General features: G+C 47.9%; 1 protein-coding gene across 6 annotated transcripts in view; it reads right to left on the bottom strand.

The window, feature by feature from the left end:
- Window positions 1-9,022: 9,022 nt before the first annotated feature.
- Window positions 9,023-20,150, bottom strand: part of SLC35D4 (solute carrier family 35 member D4) — a 109,411-nt gene continuing 98,283 nt past the window's right edge. For all 6 annotated transcript variants that reach the window (XR_014075066.1, XR_014075065.1, XM_081563283.1 and 3 more), the window contains one exon: window positions 9,023-11,534. Coding sequence is in view for 4 of the 6 variants with exons in the window: in XM_081563284.1 (XP_081419410.1) it covers window positions 11,415-11,534 (120 nt within the window). In the remaining 2 variants the exon portion in view is untranslated. The remainder of the gene's footprint in view (window positions 11,535-20,150) is intronic.

Below are 20,150 nucleotides of genomic sequence, written 5' to 3'. Positions count from 1 at the left end.
TATTGAAGAATCAGCTTCAGAATGAAAGTGAAGAAAGAAAATAAATTCCGCGTCTGAGGACAAAGTGGATTTACTGTCTGGTCTCCTACTGGGGGCAAAGTTGATGGAAGGCCACCAAAGAGTTCCCGGGGCGGGGTTGGGGGGGCTGGACACACAACAACAAGCTGCCAGCCCTTCCCTTCCCCCACTCCTCCCTTCCCCCACACCCCCTCAGCAAAGCACAGGCCCTCAAGCCCCTTGAGGCTGCCTCCTCACCTCAAGGGCCACCGCAGCCCCTGCCCACAGGCCCCCAGGGACTGTCCCCAGTGTGCTGAAGGGCCAGAGCAGCACTGTACCCTCTAGGAAGTTGCGAAAAACTCCCTCTCTCCCTCTCAGGGTCACCTTTGATCCCACTGTTCATGGCCCCCAGGGTCTTCTAGAACACATTTTTGATTAATAGCTGGAGCAAACCTCTCACCTCAGGCCTTAAAAACATAAGTCCCTGAAGCAGGTGTGCATGAGTGTCTGTATGTGAGCAAGTGTGTGTGTTTGTGTGGGTGTTAGGATGAAGGAGGAGAGCAGAGGATGGAAACTTAGCAATATTCTGCCTCTTCCCCAGCATCTCCTTGACCTCACCAACTTGGACAGACAAGGTGCCTACAGGCCTCAGATTCCATCAGGTTGTTCCGGTCCCACAGGGCTGGTCTGATTTCAACTCACCTCAAGTCAGGGCTTCTGCTACCGAAGCTCAACTTACTCTTTGAGCTTTTGACCTCACACTGGGCGGGCCCCTTGGAGCTGCTCAAAGAATGTGGACCCTACTCTCTGGGGGTTGCTGAGACAAACCTGAGGCTCATGGTGCCCTCCATGCTCTCCATCCACCTGCAGCGGGAGCAGCCAGGGCTGCAGAGGGCATGGTGAGAACAGCTGGACTCAAAGGCAGAGAAGAAAATGCAGGGCGGTGTGTCCTCCCAGCCCTGCTCAGCATGACCAAGAAGAGTGACTTGTTTGTTTTGTTTGGGGATTTGATGGGAACAGGGACACCCCAAGGCCAAAGTCATGCAACCCAACTCTTGCAAGCCGAAGGAAGGGGGATGGGTATTAAAGAAAGTACAAGAACTTGCCTGGTGGTCCAGTGGCTAAGACTCTGCAATCGAAATGCCAGGCTCCTGGGTTCAATCCCTGGTCAGGGAACTAGATCCCACATGCAGTAACATGTGGCTGATTCATGTTGATGTATGGCAGAAACCAGCACAATATTGTAAATCAATTAATCCTATTAAAAATTTAAAAAAGAATAAAGTGCTGGAGAGACGCAAAAGGGCAAATATATGATTCCACTCACGTGACATACCTAGAATAGGCAAATCCACAGACACAGAAGGTTGAATAGAGGTTACAGGGGGTTGCTGGGTGCTAGGAGACAGGGAAGGAATAGAGGGAATGGGGAGTTATTATCTAATGGGTACTGAATTTCTACTTCAGATAATAAAAAAAAAATTCTGGAAATGGACATCAGTGATAATTGTACAATCCCTTTTAGTTCAGTTCAGTCACTGAGTCATGTTCGACTCTCTGTGACCCCATGGACTACAGTATGCCAGGCTTCCCTGTCCATCACCAACTCCTGGAGCTTGCTCAAACTCACGTCCATCAAATTGGTGATGCCATCCAACCATCTCATCCTCTGTCATCCCCTTCTCCTCCCACCTTCAATCTTTTCCAGCATCAGGATCTTTTCCAATGAGTCAGTTCTTCCCATCAAATGGCCAAAGTATTGGAGCTTCAGCTTCAGCATCAGGCCTTTCAATGAATATTTAGGATTGATTTCCTTTAGTATTGACTGGTTTGATCTCCTTGAAGCCCAAAGAACTCTCAAGCGTCTTCTGCAACACCACAGTTCAAAAGCATCAATTCTTTGGCACTCAGCTTTCTTTATGGTCCAACTCTCACATCCATACATGACTACTGGAAAAACCATAGCTTTGACTAGATGGGCCTTTGTTGGCAAAGTAATGTCTCTGCTTTTTAATATGCTGTCTAGGTTGGTCATAGCTTTTCTTCCAAGAAGCAAGCGTCTTTTAATTTCATGGCTGCAGTCACCATCTGCAGTGATTTTGGAGCCCAAGAAAATAAAGTCTCTCACTCTTTCCATTGCTTTCCCATCTATTTGCCATGAAGTGATGGGACAGGATGCCGTGATCTTCGTTTTTTGAACACTGTGAATGCACCTAAGTATACACTTACAAATGGTTTAAAATGATAGATTTTATCTTATGTATCTTTTACCACGATTGGCCAAAATAAAAAAGAAGAAAGGGCTGAGGAGGTGAGAGAAGCTGTGGGGAGAACAGTAGGTCCAGGTTGGGGGAGGAACAGACTGGGAGAACATTCAAGGGATGACATCAACCTGAGGCTCTGCTGCTGCTGATGCAGACTTCTTCGTCTGCTATCAACAACTTAGTCCCACTGCCTTCACTTGAAGGGATTTGAAATATAAGACTTGATCGCTTCCCAGCTGGCACATCCCAGGAGGGCAGCCCCAGCGCTAGCCGGTCCCTTCCTGCCCGAGGCACCTCTCTCCCTCCCTTCTCTGTTGTTACCCGGTGGCTGCAATACCCACACAGTCAGTTGCAGCTCTATTCCCTCCTTTCCGGGAACGGCGGCCAAAAACACAGCTTTGCCCCCTCACTAATGCTACAGGAGAAGGCAATGGCAACCCACTCCAGTACTCTTGCCTGGAAAATTCCATGGACGGCAGAGCCTGGTAGGCTGCAGTCCATGGGGTCACTAAGAGTCAGACACGACTGAGCGACTTCACTTTCACTTTTCACTTTCATGCATTGGAGAAGGAAATGGCAACCCACTCCAGTGTTCTTGCCTGGAGAATCCCAGGGATGGGGGAGCCTGGTGGGCTGCCGTCTATGGGGTCACACAAAGTCGGACACGACTGAACTGACTTAGCAGCAGCAATGTTACAGGACCCCTAACACCCTGCAGGATCCACGGTGCTCAGGGCAGAGGCTCTTTCTAAAGGTCCTTCTGCTCTGCTTTTCTTCTCTGTGAAAGTGTTAGTCGCTCAGTCATGTCAGACTCTTTGCAAACCCACGGACTGTAGCCTGCCAGGCTCCTCTTCTGTCCATGGAATTCTCCAAGCAAGAATACTGGAGTGGATTGCCATTCTCTTCTCCAGGGGATCTTCCTGATCCCAGGGATCAAACCCGAGTTCCCTGCGTTGCAGGCAGATTCTTTACCATCTGAGCCATATCGCTGCAAATCAATTCACTGTAAATTATTGCAGGGTGAACTATGGGACATATACTATTTCTCAAGAGCCTCGGGGTCCATCTGATCTTGACCTGGCTTGTTAACGTGACTGCAGTTACCTGAGGGTGGGTGGTCTAGAATGGCCTCAGCTGGGAGGACTTAATTCTGTTCCACGTGGTCTCTCATTCTCCAACAGGTCGTCCGGACTAATTCTCACAGTGGAAGTGGTCAATGAAAATATGCATCGGGGAGAGTTAAACAGGCAAGAAAAACTTAATTTAAGGCTATTGCAATAGGAGTCAAGACAACTGTAACAGGAGATAAAGACTGAATGCAACTCGGAATACAATGGAAGCAGCTAGGGATTTACAGCCAATGGGCAGGGCAAGGGAGTCAGTGGATGGAAAAATACCAAGAGGAAATTCGGTCAGGTACCAAGTAGAGGGAGGGGGCATTCTTGCTAAACTGGCCTGGCAGGATTCTTGCTGAACTGGTCAAGAAAAGGGTTCAGAGGGGAAGTCCAAGAATGCAAGTGGAAATGTCCAAGACTTCTAATAAGGCATTAATTCAAAATGGGCAGGGACACTTCCACTGCATTTATCATCCAGAGCAAGTCACAAGGCTGACTCAGATCTCAGCAGCTGGGAATTGGCTCCATCACATTGCGAATGGCCTGGGCTCTTGGAAAAGTGGGACGCTGGGGCCATCTTTTCTCCTCTCTTCACGGAAGACCCTGTTGGTCCCTGTCCTCTGTCACCTGTGGGCATGAATCTGTTCTGTAGGAAGTGAACCCTCAAATGGCCATGTTGGTTCTCTCCTTCCTCCCGGGAGAGAGCACTTTCCTTAAAGAACACGTGATAAGTAGTCAACACATACAAATATAATGACGAGTTTTACTCCATTGCACCTTCAAGACCTCTGGAGAGAGGAGGACAGTTTTGGGAGCTGAAAGCTTTTCAAAGTGGAGCCACTAGCTGGATAGTGGTGACCCCTCCTCCTCTCCCCTGTCCAGCTTCACCACAAATGGGAGACTCTGGCCCTTTATTCCCCGGAGGACAGCCAATAGCTGGCCGTGATGGGAAACAGACTTTACTGAAGGCCTGAGAATCATAAAGGGCATTGGCTAAAAAATGAACCTTAGATGTGGCCACCGGGCTCTGCAAGAGTGTGGACCACCTCTCTCCTGCTGCCTCTCTGGAGCTCGCTCACCCACCTGCAGATGCCTGGGCAGCCTTCTTCCCACCCCCAGCTTTTCTCCATGTTCAGGACGCCCACCCCACCCGTCCAGGCAGATGCATAGCTACCAGGGAGGGCAGCTTTGATAGGACAGGAATTACTCCCAAACCTGATTCTAACACAAAAGGCCACCTACTGCATAATTCGTGTTCATAAAGAATCTCCAGAAGAGGTAGATCTGTAGAGCTAGAAAGTGGATTACCTGGGTCAGCAGGAGTGAGGGAGGGAGAAAGGAGTGACTATGGGTACAGGGTTTCTTTCGGGGCTAATGGAAATGCTCTAAAATTAGACAGTGGTGGGGCTTCTCTGGTGGTCCAGTGGCTGACACTATGCTCCCAGTGCAGGAGGCTCAGGTAAAATCCCTAGTCAGGGAACTAGATCCCACGTGCTGCAACTAAGACCCACTGCAGCCAAGTAAATAAACCAATTGCTGTCACTCAGTCCTGTCTCTTTGTGGCCCCATGGACTGTAGCCCGCCAGGCTCCTCTGTCCGTGGGAGTTTTCCTAGGCAAGGACACTGGAGTGGGTTGCCATTTCCTCCTCCAGTGGATCCAGGAGATTCCTGACCCAGGATCAAACAAATAAATATTTTTAAAAATAAAAATAAAATTAGATAGCGGTGATGGTTGCAGAATTCTGTGCATATACTAAAACCCACTGAACGGTATGCTTTAAATGAGTATATTTTAGGGCATGTCAATTAATCTCAATAAAGCTGTTATTTTTTTAAATTAAATAAATAGAATTTAAAAAATTTTTACATTTTTAAAAATTTAAATTAAAAAAAAAGTTCAGTCTTAGGGTCTTCTGGTAGACTCGGGGCATCCCTGAGAACAGGGAAGATGTATCTGCTGTAGTTTACAGTCAGGCGGAAGGTCACCAGAGCGCCTCCCTCCAGAACAAGGGAGCTCCTGCCTCCAGGACGACTTACAGCTGCCCCTGTGGGAAGCTGACTCCACCCACAGCCTCACCTGTGTGAAGAGCCAGGCCTCGCCTGCAGCAACAGAGATGGCAGGTCAGCTCTGCTGGAGGACACGGGGTATTCTGGAGACACCTGGAGAGAGCAGAGATGAGTGGCCAGCAGGCATTCAATGGCACTTGATGAACAAAGAGAAGAGGCGATCAATAAAGAATGATCAACAGCACTTGCCGGGGTGGTGAGAAAACAATGGACAGAACCTAGGGGTCTGTCCCCACTAGCTGCCCTTTTCACTCACAGCTCCCTTTAATCCACCATGCAGACCCACGGACCCAGGGAACAGTGCCTGGATTGAATCCCCACATCTCCAAGGTCTCCACTTCTCTCCTGGGGGCTCCCTCAGAGTGACGGGTGTGAGGACAAACGGGCACAGCGGCCTTGCATGCCCCAGCCCGCGGCCTCTTCACACAGTCATCAAAATAAATGACTCAAAAGCTCCTTTTGGCTCAGGTGGTTGTTTAAATGGGATTCCACCCTCCGCAGCCAAGGGAAGGGGAGCTGGGGGGTGGAGCGGGGCGCTGTTCCTTCAGACCCCGGCCCAGTGTGTCCTGGATGGAACTGGATGAAGGCCTGTATGCTGATGTTTGCTTTGCCAAGGGCAAGCCGCTGCTGGTCAGGCCACTGAAAAAACCAGCTCATAGCGGGAGCAAAGGATCCCTCATTTCACCGAGAGCACAGGATAGCCAAGTCTCTGAAAGTCTCCAGAACACAGGGAGCCTTATGCAAGCTCCACTATGGGCTTGGCCTTCCCAGTGGTCCACTGCCCAGGTCAGAGGACCTGGGAGCTGCCGGAAAGACTGCCTGCGTGGGGCCGGGGTGGCCGACGCCCATGGGGGACAGCACTCCCCTCGGCCCTGCAAAAGGGCCGCCAGTGAGGGGGCTTGGCTCCTCTGGTTTGTTCAGACCCCAGTGGTGTGGGGTGGGGCTGAGGTGGGCAGAGCCCATAGACGACCAGTGACACAGGAGGGGCCAGGGCAGAAGGGTCATGAAAGCCGCCTTGGAATCTTGGTTCAGGAGCGGTGAGCAGGCCGAGTTCTCTTGCCCTGTCAGGCTCTCAGAGGTGTCATTTTTAAGTCCAGGGGTATGAAAAGCAGGCAATATAATACAGGGGAACACCTGCACCCCATCTGGAGCATCACTGCTGCTGCTGCTAAGTCGCTTCAGTCGAAACACCTCGGCCTTGGCCCAACCCACCTCCTGGCCTCTTGAGTCTTGGTGCGCCGGCGGCCACTCCCTGAGCGTGGCCAGACTTCCCAGGTCCGTCTCTGCTCCCTCCAGCCCCTTATCACCTGCATGGGGAGCGCAGACTCCGTGGATGCTGAAAGGCAGGGCTGCGAGGTCACATAGGACCCTCCAATCCTCGCAACCCCAACCCCCTGAGGGAGGCGACTTAGCTTCTGCATGTCTGCCTTCTCCTCTGAGAAACGAGGCCAACGGCAGCTCCTCCACCGGCAGCTCCTTTGAGGGTTAGGTGAGAGGCCACAGGAGTTAAGGCCTTCGGGCGACACTCTGAGAGGCCCACAGTGAGTCTCAATGCTGGGGCCCCGCCTTCACTCCTGGGCCTCACAGCTGGACGTCTCCACCCAGCATTGCCTCAGGTTCCTACCAGGTGCGTCATGTCCTCGAAATTGACCACAAAATCCACCTTCAGGTCTGCACATCCCTCCCACACCAGCTGAGAGCGACTCTGAGGCAGGGCCGAGCCTTCCATGGCACCGCTGTCTGCACAAGACCCATCTGGTACCAGTGATCCGGCCTCCACTCAGACTAGTGGGGGCCTTTCCACTATGGGGACAATCGACTATACCCCATGCCCCCAAAGAGGTTCTCACTCCTTTGTTCTTAATCAGAGTCCAACAGAGGCCCAACAGATGGACTTCAGGGAGAATAAATCCCCTGACTACATGGTTAATTGTGTGTGTGTGTCAGTGTGCATGCATATATATGTGTGTGTGTGTCTGTGTGTGCACGCAAGTATGAGAATGCACATTTTGGAAGAGATATCCCTTACTTTTCATAAGATTTTCAGAAGACTGTGCTTCCCATCTGGGCTGTATTTCTTCAAAGCACCTAAGTCTCTCTGAAATTTCATTATTTACTTGTTTCTTATCTCTACCACTAGAAAGTAGGCTTCAAGGCACTCATCTTATTCACAGTCGTATCCACAAGCCCCAAAACAGAGTCCAGCATATAGTGGGCTCTGGGTATCTTTTGAATGAGTGAACATGAGGTTCTTTGATCCAAAGGCACAGATCCTGCTCCGTAACGGGTATCTGGGCAAGCCTCGACAGTCAGCGGGGCCCCCTCCTCAGGCCAGCTCTGGGGTGGAGGGCACCTGGGGCAGACGCTGGTTCTGCAGCAAGAGTCCATTCAGGGGAGGAAATGACAGTGCTCAGACTGGATCCACCTGAGAGGAGGCGACTGCAAGGCTCTCTACTGTGTGATGCATGGGTGTGCATGCTAAGTCGCTTCAGTCATGTCTGACTCTCGGCGAGCCCATGGATGTAGACCACCAAGCTCCTCTGTCCCTGAGATTCTCCAGTCAAGAATGCTGGAGTGGGTTGCCATGCCCTTCTCCAGGGGATCTTCCTGACCCAGGGATCAAACCCACATCCCATGTCTCCTGCATTGGCAGGCTGGTTCTTTACCACTAGGGCACCTGGGAAGCCCCTATTGTGCGATGTTTCCCCAAAACTTAGTGGCTTGAAACAATTCTGCTGTATCACATGATTTTGTGGTCAGGCATTCATGCAGGCTCTGATGTTTCCGCACCACGTGGCACTGACTGAGGTCACTTGATAGCATTCGGCTGGTAGACTGGCTGGGCCCAGAGGGTTCAGGGCAGCTCCCCTCACATGTCTGGGAACCTGTGTGGCAGGGCGGGTAGGCGGTTAGAAGGCTGGGTGCAGCAGGGCTGTCTGTGGGGCTCCTGTTCCTGGTCTCTCCAGCACAGCCGCCTCAGGGGAGTCAGACCTTTACACAGCAGCTCAGGACTCCCAGAGGCTGTTTAAGAAGATCAAGGCTGCTTTTGACTCTGCCTTGGAAGTCTGGCAGCGTTGTTTCTATCACCTCCTACTGGCAGCCAGTATGTCAGAGCCAGCCCAGACTCAAGAGAAAGAGACAGGAACTACAAGGTGTGTAAACACCATTGGTGGATGGGTGGGGGCACCGTCACAGTGCTCAGCAACCACACCTGACTGGTGGTTACCCTACGGGACAGGACAGGTCTACAGGAGGAGCTGGGTGGAACTCACTCTGCAGAGATAAGTGGCCTGGACGCTGGTAGAAGTCTGGGCCTGTGATTTGGCTTTATTATTACTATTGGTGTATTTCGATTTCTTTCTTTCTCTTTCTCTCTTTCTTTTTGGCTATAGGGCATGCAGGATCTCAGCTCCCCGACCAGGGATCAAACCCACGCACCCTGCAGTGGCAGCACAAAGTCTTAACCAGGGGACCACCAGCGAAGTCCCTAGGTCTGTGTTTAAAATGTAAGAACTCACTCCCCCAGGATAACATTTTTTTATACTCTACTCTCCTGTTGACATTGAAGAGAAAGGCAAATTACCAAGAAAATAAATGGTTTATTTTTCTTTATATCCATAGCAGATTTGTAATAATACACCACCAGACAGAACCGTGCCTCTCTTGACAGATATCATATTCATTATTTGGACAAATTAAAAAAAAAAAAAAACTAAAAACACCCTGGCTTTGACTCGCAGCCAGCAAACACATGCCCCAGATAAGTCTTGACCAAATGGATCATTTCAGGTAAAAAAGAGTGCTGTGGTTATCTGTGGATTCCCTGCCTAGGGGCCCAAGGACCCAGAGAGCCACAAAGAATAAGAGCTAGCTAATGAGACAGTAGTCCCTTGATTTACAGAGCTCTAGGCTCATCCTCCTAAAGAAAATCAGTCCTGAATACTCTTTGGAAGGACTGATGCTGAAGCTGAAGCTTCAATACTTTGGCGCCTGAAAAGAACCTGATGCTGGGAAAGACTGAGGGCAGGAGGAGAAGGGGATGACAGAGGATGAGATGGTTGGACGGCATCACCAGCTCGATGGACATGAGTTTGAGCAAGCTCTGGGAGATGGTGAAGGACAAGGAAGCCTGGCATGCTGCAGTCCATGGGGTCTCAAAGAGTTGGACATGACTTAGCAACTGAATAACAACAGGCTCATCCTCAGATCAGAGCTGAGCATGTGAACTTGGGCATAAAAGACGGTGGTTAAAGAAAAAAGCCCACCAAGAAATGGAAGCTAAAGGAAACAGAATGATATATTGAGGAAACACCTATCCTCTGCCTCTTGCTGGTGTCAAACTAAGACCTGAGATTTTAAAAACAATGGAATTCTCAAACACAGTTTTTTAAAAAAATCACACAAACAAAAATCCTTGCTAGAGATTCTTTAAAAAACAAAACAACTTGCTGCAAAAGTTTTTGAGGTCAGCTCCGCTAGAACAGGGGAGGGGGCTTGATAACTGTGCACAGTTCTTTCCAGCCTCGGGAATCTCCATTTGCTCAAAAGACACTTGGAAGGACAGACATAAGATGACGTTTGGACAGATGTCACTTTCTGCAAACAGGGAACCAGACTCAGTAGTACATAGAGGGTTTTACAGGAGCAAAAGAACAAGGAAAATTCTAAACCCAGATTTTCTATGTGATCCTGAGTAGCAACTCTGACATCACAGATTAGGAACAAAAAGCAAAGTGCAACTATATATGTATAAAGGTCACCCTGAACATCTTTACCTTAAATGACAAGCAGAGACCAGGAAAAGACAAGGAAATGAATTTAAGGTACTCAAGGGCCACATATACTAATCCCTTCCTATTTGTTTCATCTGTTTTTTTTTGCAACAGCTTGGAGAAAATGTGTGGGAAGAACGTCCTGATTCAGCTGACCTTAGTCTTCACAAGACCAGGAATGGATAAGGCTTGTTTCCCAGACATTGGTTCGTTTCTGACACGAGTGTCCAATCCTGCAAGGCCTGGATCCTGCCCGGATAGGACTCTGGACTTCACTACCTTCGACATCTCAAAATGACCAAAACTGACACCTAGTAGAGTATAATGTGTTCAGAAAACCTCTTCTGAGCAGGAATATTTACAGTTAGACATTATTTTCTGAAACTATCATCAAGGTTCAGAATCAAATGACCATTCCATGCAAATTTCTTCAGACTCCCATAAAGGCAAGATTTAGAGTTTTAAATTTTTAATCTGGCCTGAAAAATATATTTCAGATTCCAATGATTTGAAACCTCTTCTGAGATGCCAGGGAATTACATGGGTTATGAATAAAAATATGTGTGTGTCTACATACTTATGTTTGTTTCATCCATCAGTGCTTATTCATCAGTGGTAATCATTACCCTTGGGTAATCATCAGTACCAATTTAACCTGATGGTGGGCCCAAAAGGGTGTTCAGAATTCAACACAACACACAACCACAGAAAGTCTTCAGTGCTCCAGAGAAACAGTGTCCTTGCTGGCGTCTTACTTGGCCCAGGACTCCCATTTGCGCCCCCCACTCGGCCCCCAGAGGAAGCCCCCTCTTGGAATTCTCTGTGTGCCCCTAAGTGAGTGAGTGTGAGTTCGAGGCAAGCCAACCTGACAGCAAGGAAAGGGCATCCTCAGAGAAGCCTTCAAGGTTGTGAAATCACAAAACAAAACCGGAAACACGATACAATACCTCCACTGCCCAGCAGTGAAAGCTTGCTTGCTGAAGGATGTTGAATAAGGAGCATGCGCGGCAATCCAGGTGGGCGGAGCCATCCCCACGCAGGTGAAACCCTGCATCTCTCTCTGCACACCTGGGCGCGGGACACAGTCAGCTGGACCTGGGGAGCCTCTCGACACAGTCCATTCCCTGAAGCATCCTAGAGACCCCAGAGAGTTCTCCTTGCTGCAGCGAGCAGCGGCGCCTCTCCGTCCTTTCTTCTTTCTACCACCTGGACAGCGCGGTGTTCTCCACTACAGCCTGGGCGTCCACTTTCCCTGGGTTTAGGAGCCCTTCCGCTCTGAGAAAACCAGCAAGGCCTCTCCAAATCCGCCGAGCAGGAGGCTACGAGAAACAGCAAGAGGTCAGCTTTGCCCTCTCTGGAGCCTAGAGGCTATGGACGTGTGGAGTTGCCTGGTGTCCACCTACCGCAGGGCAAGTGAGGCTCCCTCATCGTGCAGCTGAGCATCCTGTCCCCTGCCCACACTGCCTGACTTCAAGTCAGGTCCTGGACTACCCAGTTGTCCAGGGTAAACCTCAGCCGTCCCTCAGGGAGAAAGGTGATGTGTCCCAACCATCCTGACCAGGTGATGGTGACTGCACTTCCTTACTGCTCTCTGGCACATACATAGAAGGAGGGCTTCCCACTGGTGCATTTTGCTACAGTGATGGATAAGAAACCATGCATGTATCCATAATCCTATGATTACTGACAGTCTCTGAATCCTTTTATTTCATTTAGACTAACAGAACATTTAAAGACAAAATACAAATGGGGACTCATGAATTTCCCACCAGAGCAGAAAGATCTATGGTCAGTGAAAATGAGAATGAAAAATGGCAGAACGGAAGGCTGTGAGAAAGAGGTGGATTTTACATGCCTAAAATGTAACACATTCGAAGGTTTGCACATTTTCTGTTTTAAACTTCTCAGTAGACACTCTCGTATCTGTCTGAAGCCCCCATCATTCTTCCCCCAAAGCACCTCTGAGGCCTGGGCTGGGCCAGGAGTAAAGGCTTGTGACGGGCCTCCCTGAGGATGAAGTGCTGTTGTTCAGAGGTGCCGACAGCCCTTTCGATGCCATCTTCTTCTTCCTTTATTCTCCATTTACCCCCCAGCATCCCACTCCTCATACATACCCACACACAACACACTCATACATGGGTAGTGGTGTCCCCATGGTCCTAACATATGTCTAAGGCATCAAATGTATGAGATACACTTGGGCTGTGTATATTCTGTTCTCAGTGAAAAAAGTCACCTATGGGGGTGACTATGACCCAAAGATGACACCATGAACCACTTCCAATAAAGGCGTGAACTAAGTGGGGACAGGAAAACAATAAGCTGAGTTCAAACTGTGCTCAGGTGTTTCTTGTTTTGGGGGGTTTTCTTTTTGGCTGCACCGCATGGCATGTGGGATGTCGGTTCCCCAATTAGAAGTATTACAAATGGTGACAATAAGTCAACAAATTCTAACACACACTGAATTCATAATAACGTAGCTGAAGTTTGTTACAAACCAAACAAATTTCATAGGACTTTCCTCGATCTATACTCGTCATTTATAGCATTGCTTCTGGGAGAAACTGGGGACCGAGTTCCAAAAGACTGTTTTTTTAAACATGACCCCACTGGGCTTGTCCCTGGTCTAGTTCGGGGACAGACCTAGATGCTGGTGGGTTCTATCACCTCTTCTTTTTGGATGAAGAAGGACCCAGGAAGGGGAAGCCATTTGTTCTGTACACAGTGAGTGTGTGCTGTCATGTCTGAACTCTGCGACCCCATGGACTGTAGTCCACCAGGCTCCTCTGTCCATGGACTTTTCCAGGCAAGAGTACTGAAAATGAAGTGAAATGGCAAAACTGCCATTTCCTCCGCCAGGGAAGATCTTCCTAATCCAGGCATCGAACTTGCATCTCTTGCGTCTCCTGCATTGGCAGGCAGATTCTTTACCACTGAGCCACCTGGGAAGCCCGTTCCGTACACAGGCTCACCTCTAAAGACCCAGTTTTGCCTTCTAAGCCCATCTGCTGTTTCCTTCTGCATTCCTTCAAGAACACACACACCGTCTTCTTAAACCCCTGGACGAGCACAGAGTCACCGTGACCTGACGCTAGATCAGTACAGAACTTCGACTTGGGAAGAGTTTTATTTCTGCAAATGTAACAGAGGGTCAATCATTTCCACTAATCTTCCTTAATCGCTGGGGAGAACAGGGTTTCGGCTGGCTCTTTGCCACCCTCCTTCCCCCAGCCTTAGAACAATGCTGCTGCATAATAACCTTGCGTTGCATCCCCTTGGTTTAGCGATTTAATGGAACACCGAGCGGCTTTAGGGAATGCTGACATGAAAACAAACCTGGTTCCGTTTACTGTTAACAGCGCCAGGGAGGTGAGCTTTGATGCTGTTTTCTAAACAGTGGGAGACGCTGACACGGGGTGCAGGAATCTTAATAGCATTACAGCTGTTTAAGTCAGAGCTTTACTGAACTGTTTGCAAATCTTGTAATCCCCATCATTCCTGAAATGAACAAACTTCATGTAACGAAGGCATAAACATTCAGATTGCAGAGCCAGCCAGAAATAGTCATCACTCAATTCTCTTCCAGGGGGTTATTTATTTTCAGCGTCTCTCCACTCTTTTTCTTCTCTCTTATCAGGAGCCAAAGGACCCATCTCGAACTTACATTTATTATTGTGGTGATTCAATGAATTCCTATGGAACTTTCCAGACTGAGGACAGAGACTGTATCCTTTTCTCAGCTGTAGGCCTAGCACTTAACACAACACCCAATAAATATTTGCTCAATGAGTGATGGAATTCTTATACCTGCTCCCCATTTTCCCATCCGGATTCCAAACTATTTTTTTCTCTCTTTTCCTCACCAAAATGAAGGCACCACTCCCTTGGGGACTTGCTGAGTGACGATTCACAATCAGATTAATTACTCTGTGTGGAAAGGTAATGAGTGTAGTTATTCAGAAGGCTTTTCTCAGCATTTTAAAGAAGAGGTTTCAGATTCTTAATTCAACTGAAAAACTGCAGACACTGTGATCCTAGCTGCACTTTGGGGTATGTTGGAGGAAGTTCTTTCTTCACTCTAAAATTCACTCTTCCTACAGATAGATTTTGGCAGTCTCTAAGCATTCCCCTAAAACTAAAGGCAAATACATCTTTACTCAGAGATGATATAAGACCATTCTCTAAAGATGAGGTTGAGACTAGGATCAAGTTGAAGTAACCACCATGTTTGTAACCCAGGGTCAATGGCAAGCCCAGTGAATGATGGGCAAAAATGAGAAGCTGATCACCAAATCCTACAAACAAAGAGGCTGTGTTTTGGTGATTCCTTCTCTCCTTGTACTTAAACTATTTCACAGGGAAAAGCGACTCTCCTCATGTAAAGAGCATTCAAAGAGGAGGCACCGACAACTATTAATAATTCTACTCGACAGAAACACCACTCACAGTTCAGAATTTTTTTTTTTTTGAATGTGTTGAGTTCCCTTTGTCAAAATTTTGGAATACAGGGAATTCATATTGATACATAACCTGCTGCTGCTGCTGCTGCTGCTAAGTCGCTTCAGTCGTGTCCGACTCTGTGCGACCCCATAGACGGCAGCCCACCAGGCTCCCCCGTCCCTGGGATTCTCCAGGCAAGAACACTGGAGTGGGTTGCCATTTCCTTCTCCAATGCATGAAAGTGAAAAGTGAAAGTGAAGTCGCTCAGTCGTGTCCGACTCTTCGCGACCCCATGGACTGCAGCCTACCAGGCTCCTCTGTCCATGGGATTTTCCAGGCAAGAGTACTGGAGTGGGGTGCTATTGCCTTCTCCAGATACATAACTTAGAATGTTGTTAATTTAAAAACAAATAACTAAATATGAATCTGGATATTTAAATTACTGAGGTTGCAATAGATATTAAAGTGCTGGGCTTTTATTGTTAAAAAGAAGATAAGATAGCAGGACAAGAGCAGTTGCTTTTAATTAAAGGCTTTAAAAGTTGACTGACATTGGGGGTGTGGGTTTATCATTTTTCTTGAGTACAGGACCCATTGATTGAGCTAACAGTGCCAGACAGAGAGACGGAAAGGTGAATGAAACAACCCTTTCCTGGAGGATCTTCAGCCAGCAGGTAGGCAGGAAGTGCACACTTCCTGTGGTACCTGCTGATGGAGGTGCACAGTGGGGGTGGCAGGGGCTGCCAAGGACCTGAGCCTGGAGCTGATCCAAATCTCTAGTGAGGAGATAAGCAAGTTCTTTAAGATCTTGCTGTAATTTCAAATGGCGTTTTCTCCATGAACCACCACAAACCTTTAGATCCGTGATTCCCAAATGTGGTGATTCTGCCAACAAGAGGACCTCTGGCAAAGCCTGGACATGTTTTTTGGTTGTTGGCATTGAGGGAGTGTTACTGCCACCTGGTGAGCTGGGGCTTAGGCTTTGCTGCTAAAAACTCTACCTGGTACAGGACAGCCCCTCACAACAAAGAGGCCAACAGCACTGAGGGCGGAAAACCTTCTTCAGACAAGGAGCTCTTTTGTGCATCTAAGCTGCTGCCCATCCAAGGAGATGGACGATGACACGTACCCTGGTCTCCCAGATGGTGACCTCGCTGGGGTCTTGAACTGTGTCTACAGAACCCAGTAAGCACTTCTGGTAGAATGAATGAACATACAAGCAATGGAGGTGAGGGTGTCAGTGAATACAGGGTCCTCAGCCTCAGCTGGACTGCAGGAGGGTGGCTGTACAGCTTCTACCCACCTCCATCCACTCCCGCAACTGCTGCCATGTGGGTGTGCAGGCCTAACTTAACAGCTGCTCCATATTTTTGAAAAAATCTGGAGATCTGGACTTTCACGGGGAAACCACCTGATTTCTAAATGTTGAATAATTTGAAATTTGAAAATCAAAGGAAAAAAAAAAAGAAACGATAACTATGCAGACAAACACAGTCGGTCCAAACCAAACAGCCTTTTGTGACTTCTGATCAGCCTAGGCTCCCACGGGGCAGAGATGGGCCGTGGATTCCTGCCCAGGATCCGATTAGCCAGTCACCCAGTCACAACTTGAACACACCCAGTCTACGGACAATGCAGACCAGCTCTGTGCAAAAGACAGGAAATCTGAAACACAGTCTGACACTCCTCTTCTGGTGGTTCACTTTGTGGTCGGAAAATTCTTTGAGGCTGAAAACACACCATCCTTAAACTCAAGAGTTCTCAAGAATCAGGAAATTCCAAAGTCAAGGTTCCTTTTGCAATGATCACACATGCTGTTTCCTTGACTTGGGTGCACACTGCCCTTCTTTCCATCGTGTTCAGGGCATAGCATGAAGTCCACAGGATGTGGGACAGCCTGTAGGCACGGCTCCCACAGACAGCTGTGGGAACCTTCAGACTAAGCACGTCCTCCTCACTGCAGAGCATCTCATGCTTATTTCTTAGTTCAACACCTGGGTTTTTTTTTTTAGTTCATTCTGAAATTATGTACAAAATATAGTCAATGAGAATTATTTGAAAAAAAATGCCATGAAGAATTGAGATAGTCACTATAAAGGTTGCTGTTGTTGTTCAGTCACTCAGTTGTGTTCGACTCTTTGTGACTCCGTGGACAGCTGCACACCAAGCTTCCCTGTCCTTCACTACCTCCCAGAGTTTACTCAAACTCATGTCCATTGAATTGGTGATGCCATCTAACCATCTCATTCCTCTGTTGCCCCCTTCTCCTCCTGCCCTCAGTCTTTCCCAGGGTCTTTTCCAATGGGTTGGATCTTCGCATCAGGTGGCCAAAGTATTATAGTTTCAGCATCATCGGTCCTTCCAAGGAATATTCAGGGTTGATTTCCTTTAGGATTGACTGGTTTGATGTCCTTGCTGTCCTAGGGACTCTCAAGAGTCTTCACCAGCACCACAGTTCAAAAGCATCAATTCTTTGGCGCTCAGCCTTCTTTATAGTCCAACTCTCACATCCATACATGACCACTGGAAAATCCATAGCTTTGATGATACGGACCTTTGTCAGCAAAGTGATGTTTCTTCTTTTTAATATGCTGTCTAGGTTGGTCATAGCTTTTCTTCCAAGGAGCAAGCAGCTTTTAATTTCATGCATGCTGTCACCAGGCACAGTAATTTTGGAGCCCAAGAAAATAAAGTCTGTCACTCTATTTTTCCCCATCTATTTGCCACAAAGTGACAGGACCAGATGCCATGATATTAGATGAAGGTTAAGATATAGAAACTGGGGGAACAGTCTCAAGGATGCACCAAGATACCTTGGTGGCTGGGTTTCTGGATGTCCACCTGCCCACCATCTGTGTCCTGCCTTCTCAGGAGGACAGGTGAGGGGAAGGAGGAGGGACTGTAGGGTCAGCTCCTGCCCCCTGCCCCAGCTCTAGTTCCAAATCGCTAAGTCTCGCCATAGGCACCTCCTGCCCCTCTGTTCTTCCCTGTCCTCCCAGGGCCAGAGGGACCAAATCCTCCTCCACCCACAGCCTGGCTAAGCCTCTCCCTTCTGCATCAGGTCCAGTTTCAAGCCCCTCCCTATCACCCCGGCCTCTCTCTCTCCTCTGTTTTTCACACCCACTTTGTTTACAAATACTTATTATCCAAGACTTCCTTGGTGGTCCAACGGCTTAAAAACAAAAAGCAAAACCACCACCACCAACAAAAACTCCACACTCCCAATTCAGGGAGCACAGGTCTGATCCCTGGTTAGGAAAGATCACACACGCTGTGTGGTAGTGGCATGGCCAAAAATATATATATATATATATATTTTTTCAAAAAACAGTTACTATCCTACTTCGGAAATTATCTTTATGACTTCTCCTGAAAACTCCTCAAGGGCTGATGATGTCTTATGCTCCTTAATGACTTCCACATGCTTTGCATACACCAGTCACTCAATACATATTTTTTTGTAAATTCACAGAAATATAACTTATAGTACTAAAAATCTAAGGCAGTGAGATCCTTTTCATAAAAATGTTCCACTGGACATTCCTGGTTCACTGTGTTAGTTTCTGAACAAGAAATAGGGCTGATGTGTCTTGGGTAACGCTCCTTCTGTATTGCTGCCAAATCATCCAGATACTCCTTATAAATGATCAGACTGTTGGGAAGAGAAACATTAGAGGTTGCCTCAGATGGTAAAGAATCCACCTACAATGCAAGAGACCTGGGTTCGATCCCTGGGTTGGGAAGATCCCCTGGAGGAGGAAATGGCTATTTGCTCCAGTATTCTTGCCTGGTGACTCCCGTGGACAAAGAAGCCTGATGCACTACAGTCCATGGGGTTGCAAAGACTCAGACATGACTGAGCAACTAATACGTCCTTTCCTTTCTTTCAATCACCTAGTAGCTCTAAAATCTTGGGGGAAAAAACAGTTAAATGTCTGAACCTCAGCTTCTCCATCTTTAAAACAGGACTAGGGAACTTCCCTGGCAGTCCAGTGGTTAAGACTTCTTGCTTCAAATGCAGGGGGTGTGGGTTTGATCCCTGGTTAGGGAACAGAGATCCCACATGCCATGCAGCACAGCCAAAAATTTTTAAAAAAATTAAAACGGGGGCTAAATTGGAGGGTTGCTGTGAAAGTTAAAGGGATATATAATATTAATATGAAAATGTCTGAAATATAGTAGTTGCTCAATAAATGGTTAGTTATTATTAAAAAGAAGAGAAGAGATTAGGAGGAGGAGGAAGAGGATGGCGTAGAAGTATTTCTTAATTTTTCTTTTCCTTCCATTTTTCTTCTTAGGGCAGGAAGTGCCCCATTAGGGGCCCTTGAGAGAGGCTGAAAACCACTTTCACAGAATGCCATGAGCAAAAAGATTTATTTCTGTCAGTGTGGATGGTTTAGATACAGACCTGCTCCCTGGAGAAGGGAAGGGGATGGCAACCCACTTCAGTATTCTTGCCTTGAGAATCCCATGGACAGCCTGGTGAGCTATAGTCCTTGAGGTCTCAAAAGAGTCAGACATGACTGAGCAACTAACACCAGGCAGGAAGATAAGTAACTACTGACATCCCAGGGGCAGCGACTTTTCACTTTTATCCAAGAGTTGGCCCTGGCACATACTGGGTCCCAGGAAATATTTGTTTATTGAACAAACCCCTTCTAGCCCAAAGCCACAGGAGATGCAAAGTTGCCTCTTGGACTTCCTCATCACGGTGTTCCCAGAGCCTGGTCCTGCCCCTCACGTTCACCCTGCAGGAACCTCACACTGATGTTTAAACCTGACACCATTTGTGTGTGTGTGTGTGTGTGTGAGAGAGAGAGAGAGAGTTGGGGCAGGAGGGCTATGACAGCACAAGATGGGAGATTATTTACAAGTTGTCCTGGGAGACACATGGAACCCAGTGCTGGCCCCCACCAACCTGCACTGTGGCCTTGGAGCAAAAGGTGACAGTTCTGCAGGTCCATTGTGAAAACCAATGCAAAAATCGGGGGAGGAGGTGGAGGAAGCCAACCCTTAGGAATACTCTCACTCCAAGCGGGAGAGGCACTTCCCGTAGCTCAGTGGTAAAGAATCCACCTGCCGATGCAGGAGACACAGGTTCGATCCCTGGGTCAGAAAGATCCCCTGGAGAAGGAAATGGAAACCCATTCCAGTATTCTTGCCTGGAGAATTCCAGGGACAGAGGAGCCTGGGAGGCTACAGTCCATGGGGTTGCAAAAGAGTCAGACATGACTTAGCAATTCAACAACAACAAGCATGAGAAAAAAATACGGCTTTTCTAGGACTATGCCTTATTTCAGCAAAACTAAATAAAATGCTTTTCTTTCTGTCATGCTGGTAAAGAAAGGTAAAAAACCCCCAAAATTTATCTGCAATTCAGTTCTGGAGTGCCATTCTTGGTGCTGGGAGTGGGGGCAGGTATTGCCAAACAATATACTCAAACTGGAAAGGAAATAAGCATTATATAACTTCAAGTGGCCCTAGACTTGTTTTTC

This window comes from Giraffa tippelskirchi, chromosome 14, assembly GCF_054371585.1.
Source record: "Giraffa tippelskirchi isolate mGirTip1 chromosome 14, T2T-mGirTip1v1.2.pri, whole genome shotgun sequence".
In the NCBI taxonomy this organism is placed as follows: Eukaryota; Metazoa; Chordata; class Mammalia; order Artiodactyla; family Giraffidae; genus Giraffa; species Giraffa tippelskirchi.
The sequence above is the reverse complement of the archived record's forward strand: the minus strand, read 5'-3'. Positions and strand labels throughout refer to the sequence as shown.